Source organism: Neovison vison, chromosome 6, assembly GCF_020171115.1.
Source record: "Neovison vison isolate M4711 chromosome 6, ASM_NN_V1, whole genome shotgun sequence".
NCBI classification, from domain to species: domain Eukaryota; kingdom Metazoa; phylum Chordata; class Mammalia; order Carnivora; family Mustelidae; genus Neogale; species Neogale vison.
In genome coordinates, this window is record NC_058096.1 from 187,818,557 (window position 1) to 187,846,349 (window position 27,793).

Here is a 27,793-nt window from a genome sequence, read left to right on the forward strand (position 1 = left end):
CTTTTCTCACTGAAGTTTTTTAAAGTACATTAAGGATAGTAATAAGTAGTTCCATAGTAATGTAGGGAATAATTTTCAAATGTGTAGCAGGGTTACTAATACAGAATTTTTATGGTACCTGAATTAATACTTCTACCACAGTAAATATCTCCTGATTTAATTTGCTCAAACATAATAATGAAATGGAATCTTTTTATATTAAGGTCTCTTAAAATGCCCTTTTCCCCCTAAAAAACCAAAATTAAGCCTTAAAACAAAATTAAGTGTAAGTTTTGAAAAATGAGTTTGAGTATCTCAGTGTGGGAACATGCATTTGTATTTCAATTTTTGACTAGATGACAATTTTCTACTCAAAAGACTTGTGATTACATGTCACTGGGTTAAATTTTTACTCATTATTCTTTCTACCTCCAAACTGACAAATAATTTGTTTCATTATAAAGTCATAGGAGATCCATAGATATGCTTTATTTAAAAAGTTACAGAATCAGTTTAAATATTTTTTTCAGTTTAAGTTTTTTAACATGAAGCAACTAACATTTATACAGATGCTCTAATAATTCTCAAAGTAGCCTTGTGAGAGGGTGGTAATATCTCCGTCTGAGAGCTCAAAGGCTTTCGAAAGTTTAATCAGTGGGACCTGGGTGGTTCAGTCTGTTAAGGGACCAAACTCTTGATTTCTGCTCAGTTCAAGACTTTGGGGTCCTGGGACTGAGACCCGTGTCTGGTTCCGTGCTTGGTGGGGAGTCTGCTTGAGGATTCTCTGTCCTCCTCCTTAAGCCATCCCTTCCCTCTCTCTAAAATAAGGAAGTCTTCAAAAAAAAAAAAAAAGTTTACATCATTTACTCAAAACTGTACAATTAGAGATCTTGGAATTGGGATTCCAATCCCAGCCAGCCCCAAGCTCCTATGTAGTCGGTTTATTTAAGTTCAACAAACATCATAATACTTCACGGGTAATCTACTACTTGTGTAGGTTACTATATATTAAGAGTTTTAATATGAAAATTTTTACTGGTTAGATGAAATTATTGGAAGATTATAACTTCTCAAGGATAGAGTTTAAATCTGATCTTGTTTTAAAAAAGCACCCACATATAAGATGTCCCTCTAAAGAAAGAAAGAAAATTAAGTTTTAAATGACATTGACTCTTACACCCTGACATCTAGAACATGTTGAACATAGCCTATTTCTTGCTTGATTTAATACTCCTTTAATTGTGGTTGTCCAAATGAATATTAATTATTGCAAAGGTTACCTTGTCTATAATAATTTTTAAATGGTATTATAGCTGAATACCTGTCCCTGGATATGGGAACTATTTTCATGTTTACTTGTAGTCATTATGGCATAGTTTATACTGGGGTAAAATAGTCAAATATAGGGGACAGGCGATAATGTAAATAATCACAGCAGAGGGGTATAATAGGTTTAATAAGATTAGTGGGGTTTGTGGCAAATTATTTGTCCAAATTACAAATAGTGAAAATTATTTGTCCAAAAGCACAACGACTTCAACTCAACTAACTGTCCCATTTTGGTATCCATATATTTCCCAAAAGTATCTGGAAATCCGGATTTTTGTATGGAATCCGGTTTTAAATGTTGACAGAAGCTACAGTGTCCAAATCCCATAGCTACTGACCAGATTAGGAAGGGGACAGCAATTTGGGTTTTTTTCAAAGAGCGAAATGTTTGAAGAGTGCATGCAGAAAAAGGTGTATTATAAATGTCCACAACGCACATTAATAGAGTAATAGTTTTAGTGCTTCTCAAGTTTTCTTTTGCCTGGGACCGAGAGTGGCCCTGCATTGTGAAGAGGCTGTGCCTTCCGTACCCTTGCTCTAACTTCTAATACCTTACAGAAGATGCCTTTTTACCCACGTCATCAGGTGGACTGGATCAGGCCTTATAAAATGTCCAATATTTTTTAGGCAAACCCAAACTCAGGATTCCACCTGAAGGCCACGTTAACACAGGACTGAAAAAATATTTCAGACGGAGAGCTAATAGGGAAAGCTGAACTACCTTTGTTTGCAAATCTTTGCTGACCAGGGACTAGCTTTTTTTTTTTTTTCTTTTTTTTAAGATTTTATTTATTTATTTGACAGAGAGAGATCACAAGTAGGCAGATAGGCAGAGAGAGAGAGAGAGAGGGAGGGAAGCAGGCTCCCTGCTGAGCAGAGAGCCCCGCCGCGGGACTCGATCCCAGGACCCTGAGATCATGACCTGAGCCGAAGGCAGCGGCTTAACCCACTGAACCACCCAGGCGCCCCCAGGGACTAGCTTTTAAGTACGTTGAGCTTCTTCCCAGGAAGGAGCTGGCGTGAAAACCGGCTTTCCCACCCAGACGAGTCGACCTCTGCTCGCAGCCACAGAGCTTCTCTGCCCAGGGATTTGCGCGCTATGCCTGGAATCCGTATCCACAGAAATCGTTCTGCGTTCTTCGTAACTAATGGCAAGCTTCGGGTCCCGGATGTGACGTCAGCGCTCCTCCTGTTCTTCCGTCTATTGACGGAACTCTGGGCTCCCGGATCTGGTGGTTGTGTACGTGGAAGAAGCCAGCTCATGCGCAGTCCGGGCCTTTCGTCCCAGCTGTGCGGGCAGGGCTGAGGGTAACATCCCGGGCTCGGGGGGGACGGTCGGGGTCATGGCCAGCCGCTGACAGGGCCCGCTGAGCGCAGAAGGGGGCGAGGCCGTTCCGGTGCACTCTTCCCCGGGCCTGAGGCCGTTCGGCTGGCCCTCGGCCTTCCCGCTTGGTGCTGCCGCCGCCGCTGCCGGCTGAGGAGGGGAGATGAGTTGGTTCAACGCCTCCCAGCTCTCCAGCTTCGCGAAGCAGGCCCTGTCCCAGGCCCAGAAGTCCATCGACAGGGTCCTGGATATCCAGGAAGAGGAGCCGAGCGCCTGGGCCGAGACGATTCCGTACGGGGAGCCAGGTAGGGGCGAGAGAGGAGCGGGGCCCCGGGGGTCCCTGCGCTCGCGGAGGCAAACAGGCGAAGAGGTGCAGACCGGGATCCTTCCCCGCTGATGGAGTTCGGAGCAAGTTCCGTCTCCCCAGCCGTCCACAAAGGCTCGTTTTCTCCAAGTGGGTTTTCGCGGCTTTCCTGAGGGAAATCCCAGTCCCCGGTACCTGTGGCCCCGGGTGCGGGTCCTGCGGGCCTGGGAAGTCCGGGTCGCGATTTGTCGGGCTTGTGCCCCGCCCTCTCTCGACGTAGCCCGGGCCGCGAGCTCCCAGAAACTGGGATTGCTGCGCGCTGCGGACCCTGGGGAGCCAGCACCTGAAGTCCGTCAGCGGGGGCAGGAGGAACAGCCCCCGCCCCTCAATGAGCGCGCTGTGCTTGGTGCGCGGAATGTGCTTTTTTATGGGTTTCCCGTTTTCCAGACAGCTCCCGCAGTCAGGTTGGCTACAGTCGGTGTTTTACAGAAGGGGAAAGCGAGGCAGAAAGAGGCAGAGTAGCTTCCTCAGGCTGCACAGCACCGGAGGGACCGAATACGGTGGAGGTACCATCCGTGCGAGCCGCCCAGGAGTTTTGGGTTGCGTCCCATTGTGTTTCCAAAGAGCTGCGTCTCCCTTTGCAGATTTCTTGAGCTGAATCTCGCAGGGGGTCTTCGCTGCTTTGGCTCTAAGTCTAAGAAACAGCTCCGCATTTTAGCAGGAGGGGTAAAAATTTGCACTGGGGTGGGGGCTCTGAACCGCCGCGAAAAAAGAATTCAGGGATTGTCGACTAATTCTTTCCGATTTGTTTTTAAATTTACATCTTTGAAAAGTCAGGACCTAAGTTGGAGGTACCTCATTTTAAGATATTTTTGGCCCGTGGCTGTATGTCATGATCTTACTACCTTATACGAGATGCTATAGGACCTTGGCGTATCTCAACTTCCTCTTTCACAGATACCCTGCATTTTGAATTACTTAACTTTAGAAGAGGCAGAGTATAAACTTTAGGTATAAGGATACTCATTTTATGAACTCCGGGGCTTGAATCCTCTATGATGTAAGAAAGATGTTAGGGTTTGAAGCTCACATCCAAGAAAGAATTCTTGGTGGCTTTATTAAAGCGCAGAGACAGGACCCATGGGCAGAAAGAGCTGCACCGGGGTCCTGAGTGGCCCATTTTATACCTTCAAGTGGGGCTGGCTGTTGTTAGGAGAAGGTCATTTATTGCTGTTTAGTAAAAACTCAATCGTGAGACTCTCCAGATGTATATTGGTGGGTCATATCTTTGGGAGGATGATTGCCAACATATATCTTGGGGATAGCGATAAAGGAGATTTCTAAAGGAATTTTTATATTTTAGAGTAGAGTTATAGGATCTAGGGGGTCTGGCTAAGATTTCCTTTTGCCCTTAGCCAGGTATTGACGTTGAGGCAGCTGAGTTCCTAAAGGAACTCTGCCTGTTTCAAGGACTTGTCAATGGACTGCTAGTGGTAAGGAAATTTAATAATTTTTCTTGTGCCTTTGTTTCCCATATCAGTCTATATGATTCATTTTTCAAAATAGGTTATCCAGAATAGACTCAGATTTAGTGAAATGCCATGAATACTTATTGATCACCTGTGTTTTACATTGCCTTACTCAAAGATGACCAGTGGATATCTGATGACCCCTGGGATTTATATAAAACATTCTTCAGCTTCTTCAAGAGGCAAATTTAACTTCTGTTGTTCATAAAGATGACCTACTAAATTAAGTTAATTAGCACCCTTAATCTTGCTTGTTCATTTGCATCTTTACTTTTGGCTTTTCCTTTTTTTTCAGTGTTTTCATATATTAAACTATTGGGTATAAAACTGACCCCGAACTGAAGTTTCCTACATACTTCTATACATCTGAAGCCGTATTATAGGATAGACTTTAATTTAGGGCTTAATAGTTTCTAGGAGCTTTTCAGTGCTTGTTCACGCCCCACCAACTTCTCATTGTGCAGAATTCTCATTTTTGGTAATTCTGCTCAGCCACTTTTGAATTTAGAAAAAAGAATTTTCTTAAAAGAAATGCTTTAAATATTTTAGTAAATATGTCATTTTTGTTTATCATCGGGTTTTTTAGTAGCATGTATTTCTGTGACTGAATTATCTTTTTTTACCCAGGAGTTATTTTCTCCTTAATGTACTTTTTAAAAAAGCCACAATGTAAACTACCATCTATATATATATATTTTTTAAACCCCAATACTTCTTTAAAAAATGAACATCTTTGAAATTCATATGACCTTTTTTTAGGCTTTATTTTATTGATTTATTATTTTTTTAAAGTAGGCTCCACACTGGGCTGGAACTCTCTCTGTGAGATCAAGAATAGAGCTGAGATGAAGAGTTGGAAGCTTAACTGACTAAGCCACCAAGGCACCCCATTTAGATTTTATTTATAAGTAACCTCTCTACCCCATGTGGAGCTCAAACCCCCAACCCTGAGATTGAAGTACACGCTCCACTGACTGAGCCAGCTAGGTGGCCCTGAAATTCATAAGACCTTCTAAATTCCTCCTAAATTTGGAATTTAGGAAGGGAACAAAACTTTCTCATAGAGTGGGTTTGGAGAGTGACACTTGGAGAATGAGCTTGTCATTAAGTAGATAAAAGTGAGTTTGTCCTCTAGAAGGTACTGTTCCCATCAGTTTACTTTGATCTTTGGAAAAGAACATTCATCATCAGTATGTTGCATTTAGTTTTTGAATGTTACCCTCTGTCCAATTCATAACCATATTTTATTACTGATATTAGGAGAATAAAATTAATAGAAGGATAAAATTAAACTAACTGAATAGAAGGTAGGGTCAATTTGGTATGATTACTCATGCATGACCTGTAAGTGAGGGTACCATCTATTGTGAGATGCATGATAGGCTTAGACTTAGCATGAGTTATAGAACATACATTGGTACTCTCTTAATGTGTTATTTAATGTTATAACATACTTGCTTCTGGTAGACCAGGCCCATTTTGGCCTCTAATCTTTGCTCCTGGTTCCTTTTGGGCAGATCCATTTCAGTTTTCCTTTTTAAGGCCCAAAATTCAACAATGAACTAATGAATTACACAGTAAACAGGGATCTTATCAGGTCCAAATTATAGGTTGTATTCCATAAGTTGCCTTTTTTTAAACTTTATTTACATTGACTTACAATGATTGTAATATTAACATAAAATATTTATTTATTTATTTTATTTTGTCAAAGGAATAAGTACTCCTGTCAGTGGAGGATGGGATTCTTCAACCTGGGGGTTAAAGTCAAACACTGAACCTCAGAGTCAGCCGGTAGCCTCTCCTAAAGCAATTACAAAGCCAGTTCGGAGAACTGTGGTGGATGAATCTGAAAATTTCTTCAGTGCCTTTCTCTCTCCAACGGATGTTCAGACCATTCAGAAGAGTCCAGTGGTGTCAAAACCACCAGCTAAATCACAACGACCAGAAGAAGAAGTGAAGAGCACTTTACAGGAATCCTTGCACACTGGACAGTCAAGAACATCTGAAATAACTGAGTCAAAAGTAAAAGACTCTACCCCATCTGCATCAGGGGAAACTCCAGCAGTAGATGCTGTCTTGCCTAAAACTGAGGGCAAGCATGAAGAAACTGTTAATAAAGAATCTGATATGAAGGTGTCAACTGTACGTTTGAAAGTGTCTGAAAGTGTAAGCAATGTGAAAACAACTAGAGAAAACATATCTAATATGTCTGCAGCGGACACGAAGGACATGGCTTTGGAACCTAAGGAACAAAAACATGAGGACAGACAGAGTAACACACCTTCGCCTCCTGTTAGCACCTTCTCGTCGGGTACTTCTACCACCAGTGACATTGAAGTTTTAGATCATGAAAGTGTAATAAGTGAGAGCTCAGCAAGTTCGAGACAAGAGACTACAGATTCCAAATCAAGTCTTCACTTGATGCAGACATCTTTTCAGCTTCTCTCGGCATCTGCCTGTCCCGAATATAATCGTTTAGATGATTTCCAAAAACTCACTGAGAGTTGCTGCTCATCTGATGCTTTTGAAAGAATAGACTCGTTTAGTGTACAGTCATTAGATAGCCGTAGTGTAAGTGAAATCAATTCAGATGATGAACTGTCAGGCAAGGGATATGCTTTAGTACCTATTATAGTTAATCCTTCAACTCCCAAAACTAAAATAAACGAATCTGTTGAAGGAAAATCGGAAGAAGTGAATGAAACATTAATTGTACCCACAGAGGAAATGGAAATGGAGGAAAGTGGACGAAGTGCAACACCTGTTAATTGTGAACAGCCTGATATTTTGGTTTCTGCTACACCAATAAATGAAGGACATACTCTCTTAGACAAGGTGGCTGAGGAGCGTGAAGCTGCTGAAAGTAAGCCGGAAGCGCATTCTGAAAAGGAAGATGTTTGCAAGGTAACTCTAGAGACTGGAAGGGGATTTGGGGATATGCTTTCCAGAGATTAAATCATTGTTTATTTTCTTTTAGTTGTTTATTTTTAACATTCAGTGTGGTATAATGATTTGTACTGATTAAAAAAGGCAGGCATTTTGACATTTAAGTGTGGCATTAAGGATTTTAAAGTTGATTTATTGATACTAAATTATTTGAAATTTCTCTGAGACAACTATGATAACATAAATTGACATTTCAATATAACTGAGCATAAAAAAGTTTCTGTCTTGCACCATCACTGTTGAGTCCTTTCACCTTAAAATTCTTGTATGCTGTGCTCATTAATTTGTCATTTTCAAAGGATTATCTTAAGGTAACAGATACCTTTAAATCCTTTGTAGGTAAAGGTGCTGAAATGAATACAAATGTTTGGTTGTTCCTACATCAAAAAAATTTTCACTGTTCATATTATTTGTAGCAAATCTTAAATGAAAAAAATGTAGTCTTTAATTATTTATTAGTGTGTTTCTGTTGTTACTAACTACTTTTTTGTTTTCTCTTTTATGTTATTTTGATGTTTCTCTGATAGCTTTCTTACATGAATAAGAATGGGAAAGTCCAAAGAGTAATGGTATTGCTTAGGAATGACAAATTGCTTCTACCTGATACATATAAAAGGAAAGTGGTGTAAATTCTTTAACATTAAGTCACAGTTTTGGTTTTTCCTGTGATTTTTAGATATAGAAATTGAGTTGGATTTGGCATCTTTAATAGACTCCTCTGAGATATAGGATGTCTTGAAGAAATGTCCTGTAAGTGCCATGTATTGAATTATTTAATGTAAAAAAAAGTGCCAGATTCTGTTACCTAGGTTTAATATTATTTACAAACGAAATGCCATGCTCTAACTATAATAGCGGTTTGAATTCCTGAAATTAACACTATTTAATATCAGTAAGATATTTTGAGCTACTTTCAGAAGGTAAGTGATTTCTAAATTATCCTAGACCTCAATCAGGTAGGACTATTTTTTTTACTGCATAAAAGCATCATTTCTCCCCTCATATTCAAGTTAATCACTACATCAGCAAGACCTAAGGGTAAGATAACCATTCCTTTTTGTTTAGCTTTATACTGATAATATTCTGGAGATTTTAAAGTTACATTCCTATGGATTTTATAAAATGGGTTTTATTTTTTAAATGCAAAGTATTATACTAAAAAAAAAGTTACATGTTACATATTTGGATTAAAGAATAAAATGGAGTAACAGACACACACTTGTATATCCACTACCTAGCTGAGATACAGAATATTATGGAAGGCTTTAAAGCCCTTCTTGGATCTTTTTTAATTTTCTCTAGCTTCCTTCCTCTTTTGGTGGACGTGCACACCTTTCTGAGATTTTTACTATAACAAACTTATAAATATTCTTGTATATTTATGCAAGAGTTTTCTCCTCTAAAATATATCTAAAAGAATTTTCTACATTAAAGAGTGTGTAGGTCTTCAGCTAGATGTTGTTTAATTGTTTTCCAAAGTGGTTTACTAATTTATACTCCTACCAGGTATGTGGTTGTTCTAATTTATAGTCTCCTACCAGCAATGTATGAGTTCTTGTTTTGAATCCAGTGTGTTCTCAATATTGTTTTTAATTCTTTTTATGAGAAAATGCTGTTTTATTTATTACAGTAATTAGGTTACCTTTACTCAACACCTGCATGTAGAAGTGGTTTTCTTTTTTTAAGGTTAAATGTTTGACTTTTGTGTATTCTCCTTATTCAGAGAGTTGAATTTCTGAATGAGAAACTGGATAAAAGGGAGGCTCAGTTATTATCTCTTAGTAAAGAAAAAGCACTTCTAGAAGAAGCCTATGATAATCTGAAAGAGTAAGTATTTTACAAATGTGAAAAATTTTGTATGTTTTGTAGAGGCCCAAATACTTGGTTATTATGTAATACTGTATTTTAAGCTAAAATGTTTAAAATTTAACTTGTGTATAATTATTGAAAATAGAATAGTGGCGGGTGCCTGGGTGGCTCAGTGGGTTAAAGCCTCTGCCTTCATCTCAGGTCATGATCTCAGGGTCCTGGGATCAAGCCCCGCATCAGGCTCTCTGCTCAGCAGGGAGCCTGCTTCCTCCTCTCTCTCTCTGCCTGTCTCTCTGCCTACTTGTGATCTCTGTCTATCAAATACATAAATAAAATCTTAAAAATTTTTTTTTTTTTTAAGATTTTATTTTATTTATTTGAGAGAGAGAGACAGTGAGAGAGAGAATGAGCGAGGAGAAGGTCAGAGAGCGAAGCAGACTCCCCATGGAGCTGGGAGCCTGATGTGGGACTCGATCCCGGGACTCCAGGATCACGCCCTGAGCCGGAGGCAGTCGTTTAACCAACTGCGCCACCCAGGCGTCCCTAAAATCTTAAAAAAATTTTTAAAAAAATAGAATAGTGGGATATCTGAGTGGCTTAGTCAGTTAAGTGTCTACTTGGGCTCAGGTCATGATTCCACGGTCCTGGGATCAAGTTTCACATTGGGCTTCTTGCTCACCGGGAACCTGCTTCTCCTTCTGCCTGCCACTTTCCCTGCTTGTTTTCTCTCTCTCTGACAAATAAATAAATAAAATCTTAAAAAAAAAAAGAAAGAAAGGAAATGCAGTAGTTTTTAAATTCCCACCATAGAGATTTCTTTTCTCCTCACATTATCTTTATCATATTACCTTTGGCATTGAAGAGAGATATTTTGCAAAAATAACACAAAAAAAATTTTACCTTTTAGGATTAGAGATATAAAACATATATTTAAAGAAAAGTGTGATATTTTAAAAAAAACACTGAATATTTGCTCTAAGGAGGTGATTAGTAAAATAGATTAAAAAATGAAAAATTTTGTTTATCTTACTTTTACACATCACATATTGATGATATTTTCATTTTATAATGGGTTTTTGTTTACGTGTTTTAAAATAAATTAAGCAGGTGCTTTTTTTCTTGAAAGTAACAAGGCTAAAACTAATCTGTTTTAGTCTTCAACATGTGTTGAAGACAGTGTTGTTTTCCTTTTGCAAACTGCACTCATCTTGTTACCTAGGAGTGTGTAAACAAGTATCTCTGTGTCTGTTGTTTTTAATTTAGTGAAATGTTTAGAGTGAAAGAAGAAAGCAGCAGCATTACTTCCTTGAAAGATGAATTTACTCAAAGAATTGCAGAAGCAGAAAAGAAAGTTCAGCTAGCCTGCAAAGAGAGAGATGCTGCCAAAAAGGTAATGAAAGTTAAAAATAGTATTAATTAAATTCTGGACAAAAATGGATTTTTGAGGGATGCATTCATAATATTTTGGTATGGGAAAAAAGAGAAGTAAGATTAAAGGATACCATATAGTATATTAACATTTAAATTATAATTTTTTAATATCTTTAGACTTCTAGGTTCTTGATGTTTTAAAAGAATCTAAGCCAGTATTTGTATAATTTATAAGTCCTTGCAAGATACATAGCTAGGATCATTAGGATAATTTTCATAAATGATAATTTTATTAAAATACATAATAATTAAATCTAAAAGGCACTGTGTATATTTAAAAATATATCATTACTCCCATTTATTATTGTCGAATCACTTCAGACATATATGTGCTTCTTCAAGTCAAAATAATTTTAAAACAAAAAAAATTGCAAGGGTTAGTGACTCTTGTGAAGCATATTGATTTATCCTAATACGAGATTTCTTCTCAGCACTATTCATATTTTGGGCTGGATGATTTTATGCTGTATGGGACTTTTCTTTGCATTGTAGGGTGTTTACCAGCATCCAGTCCTCTACCTACAAGACACCAGTGTCCCCATCTCCCAGTGCACATCCATCAAACCCTTTCCTGAGTTAAGATCATTGAAAATGTTGGCAGACTTTGCCAAATACCCTCTTGAGAGCTTAGTCATTCCTGTTTGAGAATCATTGTACTAATGCTTAAAATTTGTAGCCGTTGGCTATTTCAGAAATAGGTAACCAGCTAAGGTTAGTAATTATTTCTTCTATCTCAACTATTAATAGTGTTTCTCATCATTTGCCCTTCTCAGTTAAGTTGCTCTTCTTCTTCACCAGTGTTAATATTTGTATTTTTTCTTTGTATACTCTTACAGAAGAGGAATAAGTCATAGACTTTCTTCTGCTTATGTTGCTTTAATTAGCTAGCTTGTTTCAGATACTGACAATAACCTGAGACTACCTAACCAACTTACTTCTTCTTGTCCCTACTGTATTGCATCTAGACCAGTCTAACCGAGAAATTAGATTTTAAATGATGCTTGTTTTCTATGATGTACTTTGAATTGTAGATCTGAATTAGACCCAAACCGTGGGCTATAGGTGGGGAAAACCTTGGGCCCCAAGTTTTAACACGTTTTTTGTGTATTGCTATGTATGAACCACCCCCCCCCCCAAACTTAGGATCTGTAGGAAATTCAAGGTGAATTGAAGTACTTTAAGTGAAGAATTGGCTTTTCTAATGATGGAAAATGTATAATATCAACACCTACGTAGGACTAGGCAGAATGAAATAAATTACAGAGAAAGACAAATAAGCAGTTTGGAATGGTATCACAGAGGATGAAGTCTGACCAGGGGAATTGAGGAAAGTTTCATGGAAGGCAGGATAGTCTTACTGGGCCTTGATGGGTGAATGAAATTTTGACAGCTGAAAAATGCGCAGCAGTGCTGTGGATGGTGGTTCAGAGCATGGGCTTTGTGGACTCATAAACCTGGTTTCAAGTTAAACTCTACCACTTAATTTAAATTTAAATTTAATTTAATCAAGTTAAACTCTACCACTTAATAGCTCTCTGACCTTCAAAGTTTATTCAGTCTGGTGTTGTCTTAGTTTTCTTATTTGTGTAGTTGAATAAAGTATTTCCTTCATAAGATTGTTGTGAGGATAAAATGACAATAGGTACAAAGCATGGTTCAAGTACCTAATGATAGTTGTTTTTAGTTGTTTGGTTTCAGATCATTGCTTAAAACCTTATTTTAAATCATAGAACACTTTTCATATTTCCATTTTTGTTTTTTTTTTAAGATTTTATTCATTGGGTTTTTTTTTTTTTAAAGATTTTATTTTTTTATTTGATAGATCACAGGTAGGCAGAGAGGCAGGCAGAGAGAGGGGGAAGCAGGCTCCCCACTGAGCAGAGAGCCCAATGTGGGGCTCTATCCCAGGACCCCCGGGATCATGACCTGAGCTGAAGACAGGGGCTTTAACCCACTGAGCCACCCAGGTGCTCCTCCCGTTGTGGTTTTAAGAGATAAACTGTCTTGACATGTTTGTGCTGAATCTCTGCTTTATTAAAGTAGATTGAACCTTATATAATTATGTTTTCCCACATTTCACAATGCACTAGCAAGTGCAAATTTTAGATGAGGATAAGAAATACAGTGAAAAATGGGGAAATATGTTGTTCCAAACATAATGCTTAACATGATAATATGTGTATAGAGGTACTCAAGAAAGGTTTTGAAAGTTAACTTATTCTCATTTGCATTTCCGTATTAAAACCTGTTTATATCTGAGTTCAAGTTTTCTATGTTGTTTTCTCTCTTTTTTTTAACATTTTATTTTTTAAGATTTTATTTATTTATTTGACAGATCACAAGTAGGCAGAGCGGCAGGCGGGTGGGGGGGCAGTGAATGCTGAGCAGAGGGCCCGATGTGGGGCTTGATGTGGAGCTCCATGCGGGGCTCGATGAGGGGCTTGATGAGGGGCTCAATCCCAGGACCCTGGGATCACAACTTAAGCCGAAGGCAGAGGCTTTAACCCACTGAGCCACCCAGGCACCCCTTTTATGTTGTTTTCAAACTGTTTTCTTAACTAACTGAGGTAATAAACTCAGTTTAACAGAATAAAACTTAAACTTAACAGATCTTTATAGAGAATTTCATTATTGATGACTTCTTTAAATGTAGAAAAAATAGAAAAATATGCCCAGAGTGAAATTCTTTATGGTATTCACATTCTTTCTTTTTTTTAATTAGGAAATTAAAAGTATAAAGGAAGAACTTGCTACTAGATTAAATAGTAGTGAGACTTCAGATCTTTTGAAAGAGAAGGATGAACAGATCCGAGGATTAATGGAAGAAGGTGCGTATTTAGTTAACTATGAAAAATACTGTAACGAGGGAAATGCTTGCCACATCATTAGCTGCTACTTCCCAATAAAAAATAAGTGGAAGCAAGAAAGATTTGTGCTTAAACCTCAGAAATGGTAGGTGACAATTTATGGAAGAATGGGGAGCAATGTGAACAGAGGCAGAGATGCGTGTATGTAGCTTTTTGTTTCTAGGGAGGTAAAAAAAATAATAATAATAACTTGCTGAAAAATAAATATGTATGCTTTCATGTAAAAGCTTTGAACAGGTTTTAGAGCCTGTCATGTAACCCAAGATATTTGAAGGTTATAATCCTGGAGTTTATATAGTATCTGAATCTCTAGCTTGTGTTATGTAGTATCATCATATTGTTTGGTTGTTTGGTAGTGAACTTTTCATTATATTCTTGTTTTAATTTTTGAGTTACTTAGCACTCTATCAAAAGACCTAAAATTAGCTAGGTTATAGAAATTAAATATCCTTCATGGGATAAATTATTATAAATAGACACTGGATTAACTTCTATATGTATTATAGGAAAGAAGGTAGTTTTGGAGAAGGTGATTGAGTCTTTCTTTTCATCTTAAGGTTTTTCTAGTTCTGAGAATAACTCTTGTTACTTGCAGAAATTTTTGAAGTTTTAGGAGGCGTAGAAAGAAAAAAAAGAGATCGTAATCTGGTTTTATAAAGAACTATCAATTTCTTTTAGTTCCTTTTTAAAATTGTTTTTAATACATTGTTAAGTACAATTAAGGTCATGTATTTAATTTGTAATCTTTTACATTTTTATAATTATTTTACATTTTCCTATGCTATTAAATGCTTTGCTATCATTATTAATGGCTGTATTAAAGTCCATCATATAGCTATATATACTATGATTTATTTTACTCTTTTCCTAATGTACATTTCTTTCTTTCTTTCTTTTTTTTTATTTATTTGACAGAGAGAGATTACAAGTAGGCAGAGAGGCAGGTAGAGAGAGAAGGAGGAGGAAGCAGGCTCCCTGCTGAGCAGAGAGCCCGATGCAGGACTCGATCCCAGGACCCTGAGATCATGACCTGAGCCGAAGGCAGCGGCTTAACCCACTGAGCCACCCAGGCACCCTGTACATTTATTTCTAAAATTAAATTACAAGTAGTGGTGGAATGAACATTTCAAATCATTGAACTAAAGAGAATTTCCAGAATAAGTGTTTGAAAAGAATTGGACAGAATCAGTGTATTTGAAAAAGTTAGTTTTACCCAATTTTTCTTTTTCATTTATTCAGGTAATATTTAACAGTTAGTGTGCCAGATACTATGTTTGATACAGTAATACATAGGACACACTTCCTGTCTTTTAGGAATTTACAATTTAATGAGAGGGAAATATAACTATACAGATAATTATAAAGCACAGTGTAAGCACTGCAGTAGAATGAAGGGAAGATTGATAAAACACATTATCTCAAGACATGCTGAGGTCTTGAACTGCCTGTGTTACAACACTAGAAACTGAGGAGAGGGCTGTGTGCATGGTTTCATAATTTAAAAAAAAATTTATTTATATCAAGTGTCACTTTTGGTATTTATTAATTTAGGTAGGAAGTGGGATGATGTTCTCTTTTGCTTAATGAAGTTCATTATACTGAAAATACCATGATCTCATATGGGATTATTTACTTTTTTTTTTTTTTTTTTTAAAGATTTTATTAATTTATTTGACAGAGAGAGATCACAAGTAGACAGAGAGGCAGGCAGAGAGAGAGAGGAGGAAGCAGGCTCCCTGCTGAGCAGAGAGCCCGATGCGGGACTTGATCCCAGGACCCTAAGATCATGACCTGAGCTGAAGGCAGCGGCTTAACCCACTGAGCCATCCAGGCGCCCTGGGATTATTTACTTAATGCTTCTGTATCCCTCAGAAGTATTTTTTTTTAAAGATTTTATTGATTTATTTGAGAGAGCACACAAGTTCGGGGCAGTGGGAAGAGCAGAAGGAGAGAGGAGCAGATTCTCTGCTGAGGAGGACGCCCCATGTGGGGCTTGATGTGTGATTCCATCCCAGGACCCTGAGATCATGACCCAAGCCAAAGGCAGATGCTTAACTGAGCCATCCAAGTGCCTTCCCCCCAGAAATATTTTTACATTCACAGTTGAAAATCTGAAAGACTAAGAGCTGAAAGTACACAACAATGAATAGCTGATTACTTTATTACCTTGCTTCATCAATTAACACCTATGCAAACCTGCTTCTTCTCTTTCTGCACACACATGCACTTTCCTTTTGCCAAATCATTTGAAGGTAGGTGACAGAGAAAACATTTCACCCTTAAATTTTTTTTCCAACTTTATTGATGATTAGATTCAGATCAAATTTCTAGTAAGAAATATCATTGCTGGGCGCCTGGGTGGCTCAGTGGGTTAAGCCGCTGCCTTGGGCTCAGGTCATGATCTCAGGGTCCTGGGATCGAGGCCCGCATCGGGCTCTCTGCTCGGTGGGGAGCCTGCTTCCTCCTCTCTCTCTGCCTGCCTCTCTGCCTGCTTGTGATCTCTGTCAATAAATAAATAAAATCTTTAAAAAAAAAAAAAAAGAAATATCATTGCTGTTACTGTGTACACCTCTCCATTATATCAGTAGATGCATAATATACCACAGTTGGTGAAGCCAAAACTGAATGTTTGGTTAAGGTGGTGACAGCCAAATTTCTCCATTGTAAAAGCACATTTTTCTTTTCATAAGCCATAAGTAGTATGTAGGAATGATTTTTTAAGGTATGAATCATTTTTTAAGGTGTAAATATCCTATTACCTACCATCCTTCTACCTAGTAATTTTAATTAATTAATTAATTTATTTATTTATTTTTATTTTGACATACAGAGGGATCACAAGTAGGCGGGGGGGGGGGGAAGCAAACTCCCCGCCGAGCAGAGCCTGATGCGGGGCTCGATCTCAGGACCCTGAGATCATGACCCAAGCCAAAGGCAGCGGCTTAACCCACTGAGCCACCCAGGCGCCCCCTACCTAGTAATTTTAGCGTTCATGGATGGTTCTTGTCCAAATCAGTTTAACATTCATGGTTACAATTTTATGATTTTAAAAATACTCTTAACATTTTATGTCACTGGTTAGATAAAACTTTCTATCCAGATTCTTAAGGAGTCATTGTTTAAATTTATTTATTTTTTTCCCATTCCCAGGAGAAAAACTTTCAAAACAGCAACTGCATAATTCTAACATTATTAAGAAATTAAGAGCTAAAGACAAAGAAAATGAAAATATTATTGCAAAGCTGAACAAAAAAGTTAAAGACCTAGAAGAAGATTTGCAACATTTAAAACAGGTGAACATTAACCATTTTCTAAATATATATTGTTATTACTTCCTGAACAGTGGCCGTGGTTTATAAGACATTTAGAATAATTTATCAGGGTATATCATGTGGGAAGAATTTGTCAAGCAATTTAATAAGTGAGTGTTAAAATTTTTCTTCATTATTGTAACACTTATGATTCCTGAAATACAATTATTTACCATGGTGTTATTTGTTGAAAAATACTTTTGTCTATTTTTATAATATAGGTCCTTGATGGCAAAGAAGAAGTTGAGAAACAACATAGAGAAAACATTAAGAAACTAAATTCTGTGGTGGAACGCCAAGAGAAGGATCTTGGCCGACTTCAGGTAGACATGGATGAACTTGAAGAAAAGAACCGAAGTATTCAGGCTGCTCTGGATAGTGCATACAAGTAAGAAAATGAACAAATATGCTACCCATTTAAAATGATCAAAATTGGATATTAAAAAACATATTTTCTGTTATCTAATCACCAATAATATTAATGAACTTAGTGTATATGAACTTGTGACTGGTCAAAGCAAGTTCAAAAGAGAGTCATTACCATAGTCAGTGTTTATTATGTGGTGAACTTTCCCTCCTTGTGTAACTTACGGAAATCCACATGCAAACTTTACTAATGTGGTTGTGTAATTAACTATTTTAAATAGAAATTATCAATCTAATTTTTTAAGAGAACTTACTGATCTCCACAAAGCCAATGCTGCAAAGGATAGTGAAGCCCAGGAAGCTGCTCTAAGTCGTGAAATGAAAGCTAAAGAAGAACTTTCTACTGCACTAGAGAAGGCCCAAGAAGAAGCCCGTCAGCAGCAAGAAACATTAGCAATTCAAGTAAGCAATAGATAGAATTACATTAGTCTTTAAAAACTTTGTGCTTTTGCAAATTAAAGAGTACATTAGTTATTTGAGTCAAATTTTATGTATCAGTACATGTGCTGAATTTCCTTTCTAATCTTATTGGACACTTTTCTTTCTTTCTTTCTTTCTTTCTTTTTAGTATTTATTTATTTGACAGAGAGAGATCACAAGTAGGCAGAGAGGCAGGCAGAGAGAGGGGGAAGCAGGCTCCCCACTGAGCAGAAAGCCCGATATGGGGCTCTATCTCAGGACCCTGAGATCATGACCTGAGCCAAAGACCGAGGCTTAGCCCACTGAGCCATCCAGGTGCCCCTTATTGGGCACTTTTCTAAGAGTACTTAATTGTGCCAATCTTAATTGTGTGGTTTTGAACTGTTGTTAAAGTGATGTGTACATTGTACTAGTATTGCTTTTTTTCTTTTTTTTTTTTTACTTTTCAGACTTACTTAAGAATATTACGAAAGGCAAAGACTGTGTTATTGCACATACGGAGATAAATACTAAGCGTTGCTTATAATTTTAGGAGAATCCATAGAAGTCCTGAGCTTATTCATAACATCTGTGGGAGTCCATGTAGTTCAGATAGAGGAGGAAAACTGAAATTTGTCAGGCTTTTTCTTATAAAATCATCAGTTGATAGATATTTGGGGTTGTTTTCACTTTTTGATTATTATGATTAATGGTGCTATAACACAATTATAACATTCATTTACAACTTTCTATGTGAACATTTATTTTAAGTTCTTCTAGACCTTTATTCTTGAGTCAATATGGTTACCCTATATATAATTTTTTGAGGACCTGCCAAACTTTACTGTAGCAATTGCACCATTTTACATTCCCATCAGGAATATATGATGGTCTTCCTCTTGCCAGTATTTGGTATTGTCTTTTTTATTTTTTTTTCATTATATAGCCCTTTTATTGGGTGTGAAATGGTATCTGATTGTGATGTGCTTGTTTATGTTTCCTTAATGACTAATGGTGTTGAGCATCTTTTTATGTGCTTACTGGCCATATGTATCTTTTTTTTTTTTTTTTAAAGATTTCTTTCTTTATGGGGATGTGGTGGGAGAGGGGGAGAGAGAATCTCCAGCAGACTCCTCTCTGAGTGAGGAGCCTAATGCTGGCTCACCCCACAACTCTGAGATTATGACCTGAGCGGAAGTCAGGAGTTGGACACTTAACTGACTAAGCCATCCAGGCGCCCCTGACTGTATATATATATATTATTGCATCTTCTTTAGAGGAATTTGTTTTTGTTTTTGTTTTTTTTAATTTTATTTATTTATTTGACAGAGACCACAAGCAGACAGAGAGACAGGCAGAGAGAGAGAGGAGGAAGCAAGCTCCCTGGCGAGCAGAGAGCCTGATGCGGGGCTTGATCCCAGGACCCTGGGATCATGACCTGAGCCGAAGGCAGAGCCACCCAGGCGCCCCTGGAGGAATTTATTTGAATACTCAAATCCTTTGTCCATTTTTAAATCAGGCTTTTAAAAAATTGTTTAATTGTGAGAGATCTTTATGTATTTTGCACGTTAGGGTCCCATCGGATGTAGGATTCGCAAATATTTTTTCCCATTTTTGAGGTTGTCTTCTTTTCTTTTTTTTTAAAGATTTTATTTATTTATTTATTTGAGAGAGATTTTATTGAGAGAGATCACTAGCAGGCAGAGAGAGAGAGAGAGGCGGAAGCAGGCTCCCCGCTGAGCAGAGAGCCCGATGCGGGGCTCGATCCGAGGACTCAGAGCTCATGACCTGAGCCGAAGGCAGCAGCTTAACCCGCTGAGCCACCCAGGCGCCCCAGGTTGTCTTATTTTCTTAATAATGTCCTTTGATGTACGAATTAAAAAATTGTGATGAAGTCCAACTTATTTATTTTTTCTTTTGCTGCCTATGCCTTGAATGTCATATTTAAGATCCTGTTGTTGGGCGCCTGGGTGGCTCAGTGGGTTAAGCTGCTGCCTTTGGCTCAGGTCATGATCTCAGGGTCCTGGGATCGAGTCTTGCATCAGGCTCTCTGCTCAGAGGGAGCCTGCTTCCCTCTCTCTCTCTCTCTCTGCCTGCCTCTCTGTCTACTTGTGATCTCTGTCAAATAAACAAATAAAATCTTAAAAAAAAAAAAAAAGAGATCCCTTTGCTTAATCTAAGGTCTTGCAGGTTTTTACCTATTTCCTTCTAAGAATTTTATAGTCTTAACTCTCACATTTAGGTTTTCTGCACATTGATACCCAGCTGTCCCAGTACCATTTGTTGAAAAGACTATTCTCTCCTCATTGACTCCAGTGCAGTTTTGATTTAATTTTACACAAATATGTAAAATAATTACATGATTCCAAAGTGAGAGCTATAAAACAATATATTAAGAAAAAATTTGCTTCCAGCTTAGCTGCCTCACCCCCTTTCCTTGCCTATAAGTAACCATTTCATTAGAGTTTGTAAATGCAAGAAAGTATATAAATCTATACACTTAATTATATACCTCCGCACATATATATGCAGATACATTTATACCCATATTTATTTGTATCTCCCTCATAGTACTTACATAAAAGATAATTTAATATTTATACCATTTTACTGTTTACTTTCTTTAAATATTCTGGTGATCATTCACTCCATAATAGAACTTAGAGCTTTTTACAGAATTTCTTTTCAGAGTTTTGTAATACGTTGCTGCTACTATTTATACTGTTGTTATATTGTTATTATACCATTGTTAATTCAGTCATTTCCTACTGACGGATATTTGGGCTGTTTCCAGTATTTTGTTATTATAAATCACATCAATGTACCCCTTGTGTTTCTGACCACTGGGTTGGATAAATTTTAATATTTTAAATTAAAAGTATGCTAGAATAATAAACAGTGGGGGAATGAGAGACAGAGCACATGGGGCTACCATTTATAAATCATCACTTTTTAGGGGCCTTAGCTGGCTCAGTGGGTTAAACATCTGACTCTTGGATTCAGCTCAGGACATGATCTCACGTGGTCGTGGAATCACGCCCCATATCAGGCTTTGCACTCTGTGTGGAGTTGCCTTGGGATTCTCTCTCCCTCTCCCTCTCTGCCCCTCCCTGCTTGTGTGCATGCTCTTTCTCTCAAGTAAATAAAATCTTTAAAAGAGGAAAGTCATCACATTTCTAAATAATGTCAATTTGGGGTATTAACTTCTTATCCTCATCTCTGTGTATATATTTTTAAATAATTGGTATCATTATTTTACAGCTTTCTCATTTAAGATTAAATTATATAATTTTACATATTCTTTACATCCATCATAATTATTTTTAAAGATTTATTCATTTATTTTATAAGAGAGAGCGTGCATGCACGCATGAGTGAGGGAGGAGCAGAGGGAGAGGGAGAGAAGTAGACCCCCTGCTGAGTGTGGAGCTGGACAGTGGGCTGATCTCAGGATCCTGAGATCCCAACCCGGAGCTGAAATCAAGAGTCAGATGTTCAGTTGACTGAACCACCCAGTTGTCTCACATGCATCATAATTTTTAATGAGAATGTTCATGCTGTATCAACATTTGCAAAAATAGATTAATGTTGTTGGATATTTAGACTATTTCTTGTTTTGTCTGTTTTTGCTAGTCTAGCTAATAGTGTTAGGTGAGTATCTTTGAATATTTAGATTTGCTTCTGTTGAATAAATGCTCAAGACCAAGATGACCAGGTGAAAGAAAGTGAAAGGTTTTATGATTGCTTAAACATATTGCCATATTGTTTTACAAAAAGACTATAGCAGTTTACATTTACAGCAGTGTATGAGTATAGCAGCTAGCTTTTATAGCTATCACATTCCACCTTACATTGCAGACACTTATAGAGGCACTGTCTCTCCTCCTATATTGCATGGCAGTGGCTGTGCCAGTTTATGTGCCTTTTTTTTTTTTTTTGGCCTAACAATACTAACAGTGCTTTTCTTAATATATATTTATTGAGTATACATACAGTTCACAACTGCTTTATGAATGGGTTATGTCATAATCGTATGTAAGAGCTCACTGGATAGTGTAAGTATTATACATAAACAGTAGGTCAGCATAACACAGAATGTAGTCAGGAAGTTATAAGTAATGTTTTGATATTTTTTGTGATAGTGTATTGGTTCTCTTTGTATAGGTTGGAGACCTTAGACTGGCCCTGCAACGTGCAGAACAAGCAGCTGCCAGAAAAGAGGATTATTTACGCCATGAGATCAGTGAACTCCAGCAGGTACTGTCACAGTTTTCGTAGACACAAATCTAAGATGTGTCTCCCTAGAAATATCTTTCTGGAGATAATAATCATGGTATTGAGCAGATTCCTACCATAGTTTATCATTTGCTCTATTTTTGTAGCTTATATGAATAATACCAGAGTGGACACCTTAAAAATAAACATGAAAAGCCTTAATTTTGTTACGTAGAAAGTAATTTTATAATGACAGTTTTATTTTTAGTATTGTTTTTTCATTTGTTATAGCCAGTTTATTAGTATTAGTCTTTGCTTACCATGGGACAGATAATCAGTTCCAGTTTTTATACCAATATTCTATTAATTTTCAGTCAGTGAACATGCATGGAAAAGGGGAGAGAAAATGTATCTCAGATTGATCTGTTTATGTAAATACTTAGAAATATTTGGATGATGAGGCAACTGCTGGGAGGTTTGGATGATAGTCATTTTTACCGTAAGGTAATCAAAAGCTATCTTTATATCAGAAAAGCTTTGTAAAGAAGCAATTATTTAGACACTGTTATGCATTCTAACTACCTTAAGGATTGAATAATTAGAAAATAATGTAATTAAAAAACAATTTCCTCTTGGTGAAATAATACTTTCCAAAAATCTTTCATAAAGTTTGTTTGCTAGTATTTTTAGAGTTTTCATTGGTGTTAGTGTTAATGACTTAGAATTTCTGATTCAGAGACTACAGGAAGCAGAGAATCGAAACCAAGAGCTGAGTCAAAGTGTTTCATCAACAACAAGACCTTTGCTTCGACAGATAGAAAATTTGCAAGCAACTCTGGGGTCCCAGACATCATCGTGGGAGAAGTTAGAGAAGAATCTTTCCGATAGACTTGGTAAGTGCTTTAGTTCTTAAGCTCAATGCAGAAGCCCTTTCCTCTTGTTTTTGGAATTAGAATAGTGGTATGAAATTGAAATCCACTTGATTTGATAGTTATTCTTTATGTCTAACTTGTATAGTTTTACCTCTTCTCCTTTTTTACTTTGATTTTCTAATATCCTAATTGACCCTTTCAAACCATTTGATTTCCTTTTACACAGTGTGTCAAAATCTGTCCCATATACTGCCATGCCATCCTTTCATATTTACAGACCATTGCAATCATTTTTTTCCTTGTCTTTTGCTACATCTGACCCCTTTCTAGCTTATCTGCAATATAAAAGGAGGTACAAATCAGATTTGATTCTAGTCCTTGATAGAATTCCAAGAACAGAGATAGTTCTAAGGAGGATCCTGATCAAACTCTGCTAGACAGATTCTGAGGAGACCTTTTTTTTTTCTTAAATTTACATATAATGTATTATTTGCCCCAGGGGTACAGGTCTGTGAGATTCTGAGGAGTCTTAAGAGCCTTCTTTATAGAAATGCTTCAGGTTGCCCTTATGTACTATTATTAAGAAAATAATTATTCCACGTTGTTTATGTAAACACAGATAAGTAGTGTATGCATATATATGTGGTGTTTGTATACATACACACACACACACACACACACACACACATATTAGATATCCCAGAAGCTAGCTAATTCATGAAAAATTCATGTGTCCTTTCTATGCCTAAAACTAACTGTTACTTGAGAGAGACCATGGTACAGTGATAAAAACAGGTCTAAATGGGTGTCCCTGTCAGTCATAAGGGGTAGACTAGATTAGTGGTTTTCAAACAGTATTCAGTGATACTAAGATGTCTTAGGACTATCTTAGTATCAGTCTTTGCTTACCATGTCATGGTGAGAGGGCCGCTCTGTAATTAAGGTGCTTGATATATCCCTCCATGCTGTGTTAATGAAACTAGTGCCTTCTTTTCAATCTTTTTTTATTTTTTGAGTTTCATGTGAGATTACATCTGGAAAAAGATTCATCTCCTTAAAAAAATCACTGAACTAGACGAACCTTTATATATTGTTTAAATTATAGGAATAAATTTTAGGTCTGTCATTTTTATTAAGAGACATTTGCTGTGAAAATCAGACATCTGAAAATGACACCTTCTGAAATGAATATTTTTTAGCAGTAAATGAAGACTAGAACCTGTTATTGTTGTTTTTAAACTGAACCTACATCCTCTCAGGGATATGTGGTATTGTGCTGGAATATAAGCAAAGCCATGGGACACAAATACCAACTAATGCTTTTTTTTTAAGGTTTTATTTATTCATTTCACAGAGAGAGATACAGTGAGAGTGAACACAAGCAGGGGAGTAGGAGAGAGGGAGAGGGAGAAGCAGGCTTCCTGCCGAGCAGAGAGCCCGATGTGGGGCTCGATCCCAGGACCCTGGGATCACAACCTGAGTCAAAGGCAGACACTTAACAACTGAGCCACCCAGGTGCCCCCCAAAGAATGCTTTTAATAGGAGTACAAATACATTATGTAACAATATAAAATGAAATTAGGTCTACTTTGGTGGGAAAAAAAATCTCAAGAGTTGTATCCATTAATCTTTGTTAACTGAAATTTTTTATTGAGGTAATTATAGATTTACATGCAGTTATAAGAAATAATAGAGGTGGTCCCTGGCATGCTGTACCCAATATCCCCACATGTTAACAGTGCAAATCATAGTATAATATCATAGCCAGGGTATTGACACAGATACAAGGTACAAGTTTTATTCAGATTTCCCCAGTTTTAGTGGCCATTATTTGTGCATGTGTGTGTGTGTTTGTATTAAGTTCTTCACAATTTTATCAGTTTCGTAGGTTCATGTACCCACTCAAGATGTCGAATGGTTCCAACCCCACAAAGATCCTTTATGTTGTCCTTTTAGAACCTCACTTTCTCACCTTCATGGCCCTCCTTTTGTGTCCCAAATTTTGGCAACCACTAAACTGTCCTCCAGCTAAAATTATGGAATTTCAAAATGTTATATAAATAGAAGCATATACTGTGTGACAATTTTGGATTCACTTTTTCTCTCTCAGCATAATTCCCTGGAGGTTCATCTAAGTTACCGTGTGTATCAGTGATTTAGTCTTTTCATTGCTAAGAGTGTTTCCATACCAAATTTTCTTTAACCATCTACTTGATGAATGATATCTGGGCTCATTCTAGATTTTTTCTATACAGATAAAGCTACTGTGAACATTCTCGTATAGGTTTTAGTGTGAACATGTTTTCATTTCTCTGCCTAAATGCCTAAGTGTGCAGTTGCTGTATTGTGTGGGTAATTGTAGGGTAGTTGTATGTTTAGGTTTTTAGGAAAACACCAAACTGTTTTTCCAAAGTGGCAATAAGTATAACAGTAATCTAGTTTCTTCACATCCTTGCCAGCATTTTGTTTTGTGTCTTTTTTTTCATCTAGTCAATCAGACAGGCATGTAGTGATATCTTACTGTGATTTTCATTTGTATTTCCCTAATGACTCATGTTGCACATCATTTCTTGTGCTTACTTTCTTTCTTTCTTTTTTTTTTTTTTTGATTTATTTATTTATTTATTTGACAGACAGATCACAAGTAGTCAGAGAGAGAGGAGGAAGCAGTCTTCCTGCTGAGCAGAGAGCCCGATGCGGGGCTCGATCCCAGGACCCTGGGATTATGACCTGAGCTGAAGGCAGAGGCTCCAATCCACTGAGCCACTCAGGCACCCCTTGTGCTTACTTTCTGTTTGTATATTCTTTTCAGTGAAATACCTTTTCATGTCTTTTTTTTTTTTTTTAAGATTTTATTTATTTATTTGAGGGAGCATGCACTAGCAGGAAGAAGGGGCGGAGGGAGGCGAGAAGTAGGCTCCCTGCTGTGTCAGTAGGCCAACAAGGGCCTTGATCCCAGGACCCAGAGATCATGACCAGAGCCAAAGGCAGATGCTTAACAAACTCAGCCACCCAGACACCCCACCTTTTCATGTCTTTTGCCCGTTTTCTAATTGGATTCTCTTTATTTTCACTGGTGAGTTATGAGACTTCTTTACGTATTCTAGACAATGGATAATGTGGCTTGCATTTTTACCTCCAGGTCTGTAGCTTGTCTTTTTATCCTGTTCCACAAAAACAAAGGCGTAAATTTTGAAGAAGTCCAGTTTATCAGTTTTTCTTTTTCTGGCTGTGCTTTGGTGTCAAACCTAAGTACTCTTTGCCTGTTCCTAGATCCTGAAGATTTCTCTTGTGTTATTTTTTTTTCTAAAATATTTATAGTTTTGTTTTACACTTAAGTTTATGATCCATTTTGAGTTAATTTTCGTGTACAATTATATATGTAATATATATGTATATAAATATATATATATAAATTTTTGTAATTTAGTTTGATTTTTTTTTTAAAGATTTTATTTATTTAACAGAGATCACAAGTAGGCGCGGGGCAGGGGGCAGGGAGCAGGCTCCCCGCTGAGCAGAGAGCCCAGTGCAGGGCTCTGTCCCAGAACCCTGGGATCATGACCTGAGCCAAAGGCAGAGGCTTTAACCCACTGAGCCACCCAGGTGCCCCTGATTTTTTCTTTTTTGACTGTGAATATCCAATTGCTCCAGCACCATTTGTAGTCCTTTACTCTTTCAATATGTGCCTCCACATTCAAGTTAAAATAAGGGAAAATAGGGGCGCCTGGGTGGCTCAGTGGGTTAAGCCGCTGCCTTCGGCTCAGGTCATGATCTCAGGGTCCTGGGATCGAGTCCCGCGTCGGGCTCTCTGCTCAGCAGGGAGCCTGCTTCCCTCTCTCCCTCTCTCTGTCTGCCTCTCCGTCTACTTGTGATTTCTCTCTGTCAAATAAATAAATAAATAAAAATCTTTAAAAAAAATAATATAAAAAAAATAAGGGAAAATAGTAAAGCATATCTGTAAGTTAAGATTTGTTCTTTTGTCTATGTAGGCATTCTGCCTTAGGCAATAAGCCGTTACAGATTCCTCTGTGGCTACTTGAATCATTAACTGTTTGAAGTCAGAATATACTTGGTATCTTGGGTATAAGTATATGTGATTTTTCTTTTTTATCCTACAATTAGGTGAATCCCAGACTTTGTTAGCAGCAGCAGTTGAAAGAGAACGTGCAGCTGCAGAAGAACTCCTTGCCAACAAAATTCAGATGTCCTCCATGGAGTCACAGAATTCTCTCTTAAGACAGGAAAACAGTAGATTTCAGGCCCAGTTAGAATCAGAGAAAAATAAGCTAAGAAAACTTGAGGATGAAAATAATAGGTGAGTATGTTTGTTGAGTATTATTCTTGGTAGTTTTGTGACATATTAAAGCACTTAAAGAAAAGATGTTATGGTGTTTAAATTAATTAATTTAGTAATAGGATGTTACAGCAGGATGCTTTGGGGATTTATTGAACTTTATATAGGCTCGTGAAATTGTGTGGCATGTTCTATATGTATTTGCATTTCCCAGGGAAAGAATTTATTACTTTAATAGGTTTTTTTTTTTTAAGGAGTCTGTAACTACAAAATAGTTTGGGGACTACTCATTGGAATTATTTTTATATTTTTATATTTTACAAGGGTCTTAGCAGTCAGTGTTCTGGTCTTTCTAAGTAAATGTATGGGTTCTTTGGAAATACGAGCTATAAAATCCATCTATCTGAAATTGTATTAAGGCTGTGATTAATGTGGTATTACTCCCTGAGTTATTCCTTAGAAATTTTAGTTTAAAAAAAATGGCCAAGTAAAAATAATTTATGAAGTAAAATACTTGAACTTGTACAAATAACTTTCATAAGATTCCCTAACAAGCTTTTGCAGAATCTGAACTTATTCCAGAATGGTGGTATTCAAATTCTTCTTAGAAAGTCTCTTTTTAAATTAAATCCTAGCTCAGAGCAGCAATGTAATAAAATGCACAAAAGTACTAGCTTGGCTTCTGAGTGTAAAATCCCTGTCATCTGGAGAATACATTTGGAAAATCAAGCTGGTGGTAGAAATGTCTATTA

At 37.2% G+C, this 27,793-nt stretch overlaps 1 protein-coding gene across 1 annotated transcript in view; it reads left to right on the top strand.

The window, feature by feature from the left end:
• Positions 1-2,563: 2,563 nt before the first annotated feature.
• TMF1 (TATA element modulatory factor 1) overlaps positions 2,564-27,793 on the top strand; it is a 30,573-nt gene continuing 5,343 nt past the window's right edge. The window contains exons 1-11 of the mRNA XM_044253194.1: positions 2,564-2,937; positions 6,180-7,372; positions 9,138-9,241; positions 10,487-10,613; positions 13,377-13,482; positions 16,672-16,814; positions 17,054-17,220; positions 17,504-17,660; positions 21,822-21,914; positions 22,609-22,765; positions 26,870-27,062. Of these exons, the coding sequence (XP_044109129.1) occupies positions 2,796-2,937; positions 6,180-7,372; positions 9,138-9,241; positions 10,487-10,613; positions 13,377-13,482; positions 16,672-16,814; positions 17,054-17,220; positions 17,504-17,660; positions 21,822-21,914; positions 22,609-22,765; positions 26,870-27,062 (2,582 nt within the window). The 5' untranslated portion in view covers positions 2,564-2,795. The remainder of the gene's footprint in view (positions 2,938-6,179; positions 7,373-9,137; positions 9,242-10,486; positions 10,614-13,376; positions 13,483-16,671; positions 16,815-17,053; positions 17,221-17,503; positions 17,661-21,821; positions 21,915-22,608; positions 22,766-26,869; positions 27,063-27,793) is intronic.